The sequence below is a fragment of the Vanessa atalanta genome, chromosome 17 (assembly GCF_905147765.1).
Source record: "Vanessa atalanta chromosome 17, ilVanAtal1.2, whole genome shotgun sequence".
NCBI lineage: Eukaryota > Metazoa > Arthropoda > Insecta > Lepidoptera > Nymphalidae > Vanessa > Vanessa atalanta.
Genome location: NC_061887.1, coordinates 2,939,991 through 2,950,475, shown reverse-complemented (window position 1 = coordinate 2,950,475; position 10,485 = coordinate 2,939,991). Strand labels below are relative to the sequence as shown.

The 10,485-nt window shown below is 31.4% G+C and overlaps 1 protein-coding gene across 6 annotated transcripts in view; it reads right to left on the bottom strand.

The window, feature by feature from the left end:
* Window positions 1–5,574: 5,574 nt before the first annotated feature.
* LOC125070203 (transient receptor potential cation channel trpm) overlaps window positions 5,575–10,485 on the bottom strand; it is a 277,870-nt gene continuing 272,959 nt past the window's right edge. For 5 of the 6 annotated variants that reach the window (XM_047679956.1, XM_047679957.1, XM_047679962.1 and 2 more), the window contains 4 exons: window positions 9,764–9,934; window positions 9,513–9,631; window positions 9,206–9,377; window positions 5,575–9,093 (listed from right to left, as the gene is read on the bottom strand). In XM_047679956.1, the coding sequence (XP_047535912.1) occupies window positions 9,208–9,377; window positions 9,513–9,631; window positions 9,764–9,934 (460 nt within the window). In that variant the 3' untranslated portion in view covers window positions 5,575–9,093; window positions 9,206–9,207. The remainder of the gene's footprint in view (window positions 9,094–9,205; window positions 9,378–9,512; window positions 9,632–9,763; window positions 9,935–10,485) is intronic. The other variant, XM_047679958.1, reaches the window with a different exon arrangement.

Genomic DNA, 10,485 nt, shown 5'->3' with positions numbered 1-10,485 from the left:
GGACAAACGCGTTCAATGATTCCTCGATCATCAAAAATCAAAGCAAAGCATATGATTAAAGATATAGCTAAAGGAATTGTTCCAAAGGATCTGTCACAGAGTAGAAAATCAATTCGTTCTTCGTTCAAGAGGAAGGCAGCTAGATCAGATGCTACGTTACGGAAACGTCTAAATAGAGCGATCTCGTCTGATTCTTTAGTCTCCAATCTTTGTCCACGTTGTGGTCATTCTTGCTGTAATTGGTATTTGAACTGAAAAATTTCTAAAATTACATTTAAACTTTTTATCGCTTGTGATCTCTCATTTACTTATATTCATATAGTTTGGCAAATATTTCAAAAGTTTCTTGATTTTTCTTTAGAATAAAATATGAAAATTCTTAGTATTTTTTTTTATTTTTTGCTGTTATAATTTACTCATGATAAGTAGTAGCAAATACTTTAAGTGTTTATAAACAAGTATTAAAATATGTAAAGGAAAAAAAATACGACATTGCTTTATACTTTAGGCAGCGTTTTGAGCCTCTTGAACCAAGTTAGCAAGTGTAACTACAGGCACAAGGGACGTAACATCTTAGCTCATTGGCGATGTGAGGAATGATTATATGATTGATATTATTTGCAGCGCCATTGTGGTGGCGATGGTGACTACTTACGATCAGGTGGCCCATTTACGGTCATTTGCGGTCCACCTGCTTACTATATTATTAAAAAAAAAAACAACCTCGATGCTTTTTAAATACCGGCTTTCATTGGTTTGATATAGGGGTTTCTTATTCAATACAATATATTGTATTGAATAAGAAACCCATAACGATAATAAAAATATATTTATAATAAACTAGATATCCTGCGGCTTCGCTTTCATTTAGGGGTTAGTCATCAGTTATTAGGATTAAATATGTCCTTCCTTGGAGTTAAAGGTTGCTTCATACCAAATTTCATCGAATTCAGTTTATTTGTATGGCCATAAAAGAGCAACAGACAGACAGAGTTACTATCGCATTCATAATATGAGTATAGATTATAATATCACTGCGCCTTTTTAAGACACATTTAAGTAAATTGTCGAAACGTCATGACAAAGACAAAAACGGACCAAAATTGAGTCGTCAAGTCCTAAATCAACTCTTATCCTTATTATTTTTTCATTCGATGTCCGAGCAAAGGCGGGACGGGTACCGAGCGTGGTGTAATCTCTTTGTTTAGGACCATATGTGTAGCGAATTTTTATTTTCATATTTTACAGTGAATAGCATATTATATCCCGCAAAATAACCTACGAAGTTTTTATTTGCGTTGTACTTAGGTTGGGAGATAGTGGCTTGAATATTGTACTTAAAATAAATATAATAAAACGTAGTTGAGTTAGTTAAAATATGGTCTATGAATAATAATTTTCAATACTAGTTTTGTTCACGTTATTAGCTTGATATACACAATAAGATCTCACTTTGTATCTCACTCGTGATATGTTATAAACTTACGGCAATGCGCCGTGCATAGAAGTTATTAATATTAAGGGTTGAAATGAAAAAAACATTATTATTATATTCTATGTCGCATATCAATCTAACATTTCACAAGAGTCTTTTGCGGTAAGTATCAAGTTTGTTTGAACAGAATAGCTCTATTGTACGCCTACACCATTTCTAAAGGATGGATTACACATCGTTAGTTCCATAATTGTAATATAATACCTAAACTTTTTATCTATAATAAGTATTCACTTGGTAGTAGGGCTTCATGCAAGCCCATCTGGGTTGGTACCACCCACTCAAAAGTTGTTCTACCGCCAAACAGCAATATGTACTTAGTATTTTTGTGTTTGAAGGCTGAATCTCTTTCTCGTATTTAAAAATGAATTAAGAAATATAATTTAATGAAAAATATTTATTAAGATAAAATTTCCCTGTAAATAAATGTTTAGCTCTTACAGTATTTTGATAGCAGGGCAATAAACGGAATGGCTGAACATTGTCCGGCCAATTCGAAGTAAGTGCCTTTGGCTGTGTGTTTATTCCTTTTGACAATGCTTTCCTTGGCCATGCTCTTAAACTATTATTGATCACTAGAAGCGGCAACTTTGCCAAATTGATTCGAGATTAGATTTTGTATTCTGCGTTTTTTATATAAGACAATCTTCATAAGAGCTTTATACTAAGTCGTGTTATAAAACGGTAAATCTCCCGCTGGAAATATATTAGTACGTTTTCTTATAAGTTGTGGATACTTATATTTATAAATGTATGTTTGTTCATAAATAATATAGCACCAATTAATTATCTCGTTAAAACCGAGACGATTAGACAAATAATCCACGTCCGCAAATTTATCCAATTACAATAATATTCAGGTAAAATGTTTATCGTCTTTATATAGGAATTAAAGAGCTCAGAAAAAGGACATGGGTTTTTTTTTAATCAGAGTTTAAAAAAGGAGGAGAATCTCATTTCGTATGTATTGTATGTTCTATATTTATATATGTTAGGTACTCAGGTATAACTTTTTTGGTATATTCTATAATTCTCAATTTCAGAAGTATAGATACAGGCATTTTTTAAAAATATATCGTAATAAGAAAAATAAATAAGATCGTAAAAAATTACAATCGGACTACGATATATGTCGGCGGCAACCACGTACTTATTTAAGAAAAACACGTGTCCGGCAATGATTATTTTAATCACGTATTTAAATGATTGAAAACTTTTGAAATATTTTGCCGTTCATAAATAGGTGTTATTTTGAGTGAATAGTTCCCCCACCCAATTCGGTTATAAAAGGACGAGTGCCTCGAGTGCTCGAACTAGCCTGCCTGTATCGACGGGCTTGTTCGAGCCGTCCAAGTGACCGAACCTCCTGGGCTTGGAATAAATTAAAGAAGAATATTTCCTGCGTTTAATTTTATACCTTTGAGGAATGATAGAAATCGAAAAGAAATCGTGACGTCAGCAATGCAGCATTCATATGTACCACACTTCTACTGTCTTGTTGTTCTTGCTACTAATGCCACATCTCATCGGCACATCAAAAGGTTTACCTGTGGATAAATTCTGAGTAGATTGGAGTCTGGGATTTGACAATGCTGCACAGAAAATAAGTAAGTACTACGTATTGGTCCTACGACTACACAACTCTTTCCGGTTGTGTCGAATTTTCCATCCTATCGGATTACGAGACTGAGGAATGGTCCTTTTGATCCTATCGCATCTTTGCTAGTGCACGTTTCCAGTTACTTTTGCTTTATAACACGTCCCGTGCAGTTGGCTAATCTCTCTTCCGAATATTCGTCGTGGCCGAAATCTGTTCGAAGGACATAATCATCGTCGTCATTATGTTTACGCATACAACCTGATAATTAGTTGTTAGCCCTTTAACAAACGACCCGTAATGTGTAAACGAATTTAAAAGAAAACAAAATGGCGGCTACATCCCACAACGTTCAGAACAGTTCTACAGATAAAATAAAAATACAATATTATCACAAATATATTTATTGTATCATTGTTGTTTAACAATGTTTACGTAACACAGACGAAGTACTATCACTCTGAAGATTGATCTATTAAGAAATCCCAATAAGGACAGATATTTGAAATAGCTTAAATATAAAACGTTGTGCTAAAAGCAAATTGATTTGATTCAATATACGATGTAAACTTGTGCTCTGGAATTAGCGTTTTCCAATCTTCCAACTTTTGAGGCGATAATTGTTTGAGCCTTTTTAACGGCGTCACACAGGCAACAAAGCGAAACGAAAGAGATAATGACTTATAACAAGTGCAAAGTGTTGTCAAGACAAAAAACATTTATTTTTTTTAAATAACTTTTCACAAAAATATTAAAAAGCTGGTTTTAAATTTTTTTTTCATTTAATATTTTAATTGAATAAAAAAATATCATTTCCATTCAATTAAGAATAGAATTTACTTAAAAATATCATCGGATAAACAATTTATTCAATGATTACATTGGATAGGTTGGTTTTTTTTTTAATTAAACTGCAAAATATATATTTACCAAATATTTGCATATTGAGAGTTTGTCAAATGCTTAATAAAACGATAGGATTTTAATAGAGATGAAAAGTTTCTGTAATTTTTTTAAAAAAATTATCGTCATGAAAAACTATTTTTATTTTCTTTCGTTTCGCGTTGTCGCGTTTTGAAGCGTTTATTAATTTAATATGATTTTGTATTGACTACTGTTTCTTTTTGAACAAGATAAATTACTTCAGAATAAAAAGAGTTTGTAAAGTTAAAAGTCAACGGTAAATTGATGAATGTCTTATCCATCGCCAAGAAAATCGGAAGAGTGATCATAGATGATGAAAGCAAATGTCATCTTAGCCGAATCAATCATTTCATTTGGTATAAAACAACGCTTCCACATTTACATAATATATAATATTTACATACAACTTGCTAATTACTAACGAACTTATACATAAAGTTTATTAAACTTATTCTAACTAAAATATGTTTTATTTACTTATAATTATAATTTATTTACTGTTAGTAGTTTTTAGGACTGAAGACAGACCCGTAAGTACCATTTGGTCACTCACCTTTGCGTAATTACAGTCAGAATAAACATAACAATATTGATCTAAATGATTTGTAATGCATAGACAATAATGATGCATAGTTTATTATAAACTTTGTACTAAATTAATTTGACAGAACTTAAAGCCGTGTTATCTTATCTGTACCACATTAGAAAGAGATAGCAATATCTGTCAAAGTAGCTTAGATTTAAATTAAAAGATTATCATAAACAGCGGGCATAGACAAATGCATATTTGATTGGAGTCAATTTAAGTTCGATTCTATTGACTGTCTACCTCCAATCTTTGATCACGTGACCTATTGAATTCCTATAACAATTTTATACATCTAGTTGTTTCCTACAAAAGGAATCGTTAAAAAAAAATTGACTAAGCCCGCTGTATGTTTATGCTTAGATTTCACTTAACTGTGAGCAGGAAAGTAATAAGACGCGTTACTTTAGATGACGAAAGATGTATTTAACATGTATATTGGAAATTAGTAAAGGGCATTAAGGGCACTGGTACAAACTTGTTCCGTCACGACGTTCGTCACGAATGATAATTACAATATGTTTAATAAACGTTTATGAATAACATGATAACATTATGAAATATGATTATTGAAAAACGCAACGACTCTAATTTTACGCACTTTGATATTAAAAAAATCGCATTAAATATTTCATGATTTTTTCCTCTCGTTCTCTTTTAGTGGGACTAGTTTTAATTATTGCATCAGTAAAATTATTAAAATTTCGATATCTAAAATCTTTCACGACTTGTTTAAAAGCACAGATAGTAAATTTATTTCATTTATCGATTCGCGTTGCGATTATTTCGATCGTTTTTTTTTTTTTTTAATTAAGTACATACTATTTATAATATGATAAATTTAAAAATGGAACAATTATGAAATTAACTAATTTTAATAGCAAGGATTTGTTTTATTATATTAATCAAAAAATATTTATAGCAATCAAAAAATAAAAATGAATTACATCGTCAATAGTATATTATGTTGTAATATATTATTAAAATTTCTTAATCGGTCATATTTAAATTTCAAACGAACCTTCGTAAAACGCGATATTCAAAACATATATTCAAAACATATATCTCTGTTTGATATTTATGTACATAACGATGCTAATGTTGATCTGTCACCTATAGAAGTAGTTGTGCGAACTTGAGTTTGCACAAAATATTTGGTAACATATGAACACATTGTGATGAAATATCGAAAAGTGTTACAGACCGTTAAGTTACTTGTAATAAAACGAAAGTAATATAATGAGCGTCTCAACATTTTTATATATATTTGAAATACTTTTCAACTTTGATAAATACTCTTTGTTGTAGTTGTACTGAATTTATACTTGAAGTGAAACTTCTTTGGGCTCATTAAAAATGATAAGGTCGAGTTTGAAAGGTGATTAAACGTATCTAAAGTCGATTCCAATAACAGGAGGATAACAGATAAATAAATAAATCTGACCTTAAATGCACGTGACATCGGTCGGGATCTGAATAATCTAACATTAACAGCCTGTAAATTACCCACAGCTGGGCTAAGGCCTCCTCTCCCTCTGAGGAAAAGGTTTGGAGCATATTTCACCACGATGCTCCAATGTGGGTACACATGTGGCAGAATTTCGTTGAAATTACATACATAGGTTTGGCATGGAATATTTAAAGCTAAGGTTTGTTTGGTTGCTTGCCATTGGAATATACTATTAATTCAAAAAAGTTTCACTTCTGCCATATGTACTTATTTTTAAGAGTGCGTTCATTTAGTTAGGTAAATATAATTTAAGATAAGTATAAAATGATTATGTATAGAAAGAATTGCACTATTTTTATTATCTGTACAGATACTTTTACGATATGTAGAGTAGAAAGATATTTTTAAGTACATTAATAAATACAGTATAAGATTTTCGAAAAGAGCTAAGTTTCAAAAGCGTTAGTTAAACTTCTTACATAGATTGAAAATTTCGTTCTTTTTTTTTTTAATCTACTATAGCTTAAGTATTTTATATACAGCCTAAATTTGAACAGATTGGATGACGTCCCTATTTTATATAGATTACTGAATCACAATCAGCATGCAATTTTTATTTCTTAATCCTATTTATATCATTTCAATGCAGATAACATTATTCCGTAATCTATCTGATATTATTTACACCGTGAGCACTAAAGTGTTGTATTGTCTTTGTCTAGATAATAACATTCTATTCTGTACAAGAATTTAAAAAACTGTATCAGATAACATGCTGTCAATTCATTTGACACTTTATAAATAAAATCTATCACATTTTATACAATCATGTCAAATGTAGGTGTTCTATTTTCGAAAATACTTTCTCGAATGTCAGCGTGACATATGAGACGAGACACGACAATGTCGTCCCTTTTTGATGTAGTATCTATGAGTGATTTGACTAAGTTACAAATCATTCGTTGTTTATCAAATTATCGATATTTTAATTCGTTTCAAAGAAAAACGATTCGTCGTCGATATTGTTAAAATTACAATTATACTATTTATATGATGTACGAATATAACAAGTACCAATTTTTAACATTTTCTTAATGTATGTATCGATCGATGCATGAATTTAAAATGTAATTGCAATTATTTCATAAGACGAGTTGCAAATATCTCAAATAAAAAAACGTTTTAATTTTAATAATAATGATTAAATAATTAAAAGAGTTACCTTAAATGTCAGTTTATCGCAGATTAAAAAGTGAAATTGAGTTAAAAAGTTAAATTTATTTTGCATCCAAAAAATAAAAACTATTGTTAACACGATATGAATTTATTTGTCAAGTATTTAATAGCTGTTTCTCCAATATTCGTTTCATTCGTATTTTTAATCTATCAACTGAATATATAAAGCTATATTTTTTAATGGTTCACAGTTGCTAGTTGTAACCATAGTTACCGTTAAATGCATTTCGAAATAATCAAATGCAGGTTGCGTCAAGCCCTTGACAAGTAACGTAGAGTGAAGTTAATTGATGTTACGAATGCCTCCGATTTTGTAACAATTAATTACGAATAATTGTCAATGCAACTTTTGAGTTTGTTTATTTAAAAAAAAAAACATTCCGACAAAAGAGCGTAAGTACGTTTTGTTTGAAAATGACATAAATAATAATAAAAAAAATCTTTGTCTCTGTTTGAACCGGTAAACTTGACAATGTAAAAAGAGGTATAGAGATGCAATAAATTAATACGATAACAAAATTAAACACCTTTAGCTTTAAAAGGAAAGACTAAAAAGATCTTGAAATAAGAACAAGGTTGCTAATCGCATTGGAAGCGGGAATAGAGTAATTAAATAAAGCATTTCATTTATTTGTCTGCAGAGTAAATGGTGGACAATGAACATTTAAAAAGACGCAAAAAGTTATCCTATTAGCAATAATGTAAGAGCTATTTTCCACAAACCAAACTAATTCTCTTTTTACTATTACTACAAACACTATTTTCGATTTAAAGTATATTAAATAACATTTCATAGGACACCTCGATTAGGTTCGTTCAGAAATAAAATGTCAGTATAATTTATAAAATGAAATACCACCGTTACTTGAAGAATTCCTCTTAAATAACGACCAAAGACAATAATGATATTTCAACGAATTATATCATTGTTAAGAATAAATTTAATTTAAATACGTTTTACAGTATTTTTGCGATATAAATTAAAATATATTTATTTTTTAAATAAAATATATTGACTTCATATGTATTTAGATTTCGCAGACGATAAGGTATACTTACGCTGATTCAGTCAATTTCTAACAATTCTTGCCTTGCATTTGTAAACGTCAGACGATTCGATAGTTTTTTCTAAAGGTAAAGCGGAATTTCCCGCTAAAATAAATGATACCTGTCAACTTGACAGATCTCAAACGCCATTTTTTAACTTAGCGCGTGCATAAAACTGAATTTCTTTTGTTATACTCATATGGGTCTAGAAATATTTTTATATTTCTGCGTAAAATATTTAAATCATTTAGACATTATTTTGATTTTAGGAATAAATCGTTTTTATACTTCTAACAATGATGTGTTTTTTATTGTAAGGTAAATTTATCGCTATGGTGCCTCATTCAGAAACAAAGAAATTAAAATTGGTTTTTAAAAAGTAACTTTCGTTATAATGTTATTTTGGGAAAACGTTAAGCATTTTGTAATTAAATTAAAATCTGCACGTTTTCACCGACATCAGAGTGAACATTAAATCTTCATAATGTTTTGCATAAAATATTTTATGTCCAATTTTATTGTACGATAATATTTCTGTGAATATCTCAGAGTGTACTCTGAGAGTCTAAACTTAGTATATTTTACATCTCGATTCGGCAAGTTAAATATTTACTACGTAGCCCTTATTTTAATAAAGTTTTTGGTTTTTCTGCCATCGTTACTAATGATTTGTTATATTACTTAAAAGTTTTGGTCATTCGTATAGTCGTTCTTCTACTTCTTTGATCTTCTTGGAGATCTTAACAGTGAGGTGTTACCTGAGAAAAAATAAAATGTTTATTGCCTGGTTTTACTGATATATGTAATTTATTAATCAGAATTTGACGCAGTCGCTTTAAGGTAAGGTAAGGTAAGGTAAGGTAAGCTCACTCCTAGCACATGGTCTCGGGGCGCGCGGGGGGCGGCGCGGGCGCGGGCGGCGGCTGCTCGGCCGAGCGCTGGCGCGGCAGCTGCGACGAGTCCAGCACGATGGACGGCCGCGGGGGGAGGTTCTCGCTCACCATGTGCGACAGCGACAGGTCGCTGGACGCGTTTGTGTCCCCTGGATTAGACACACGGACACAGGGTACGTTAGCGATATCGGAGCGGGCAATAAATGTTAAAATAATTTATGTTTAATTATAAAGTTTTGAAAAATTGAGTTTTTTAATAAATAAATATTATTTAAGCAGTTCACCTGAAGGTTGCCTCGGAACCGGTAGCAATACCTCGCCACAAGTATCATCCCCGAGCAACGGCTGTAATGGGGAAGGCAGTTCGCGACTGTCAATCGCTGACGCTCTTCGTAGGGAATGCCTAGATATAAATATGCTTGTTAGTTATTTTCGCTTCAATAAGAACTTATTTAAATATAAAGATTAAGGAAGTAAGTAAGGAAAAAATATTTAAGATAAGCATATAGCACTTAGGTACATAGTACGAATCTACCTCTGGTGCGGGAGTCTCCTGTCGCTGACCGTGAGCAGCGTAGTGGTTTGCGGCTCCTCAGCGCTGGTGTTGACGCAGACGCTGATGCTGACACCGCTCACTCCACCCTCTCCCTCCCCGTTCACACCCTCCTCCTCCTCGTATCTGGCCAGGACAGACTCCATTTCTAGGCTAAGGTTTAGATTGACCCCATGTATTGTCCCGTTCGGTATCATGTTAGTGATGTTAGTGACGTGAATAGTATTATTATTGTCACGTGTATGTTAGTTTTGTTTGTGTTAGATTCTGTTGTTATTGTAAATCAAACGGGGGAGAAGTTTCTTGGCTTATACGTTGTTATACAGATCCTTTCCATTATAAGGTCATATACACACATACAATGATATTTTATGTCAGAAAGCCATATTATTGTAAAGTTAATATAAATCATTCTAATAAAGTTGGTTTAACTCAATAGGCATTATTCGGAAGTAAATAGATACGTGATAATTAATTTTAGTATATTCATTAACATTAATAAGACAGATTTATACTAAAATTATTTCTAACGAAGATAAATAAGCTTAACACCTATTGTTACCATAAGAGTTATAAGCCTTATAATTGGAATTCTAATTCTCCCCATGGCACTTTTGAATACCAGTTACAAACTTCAAACCTTTAGGATATAGTAAGAGGTATACAACTAGTATTTATTGAAATATTTAAATTATTTTTGCAAG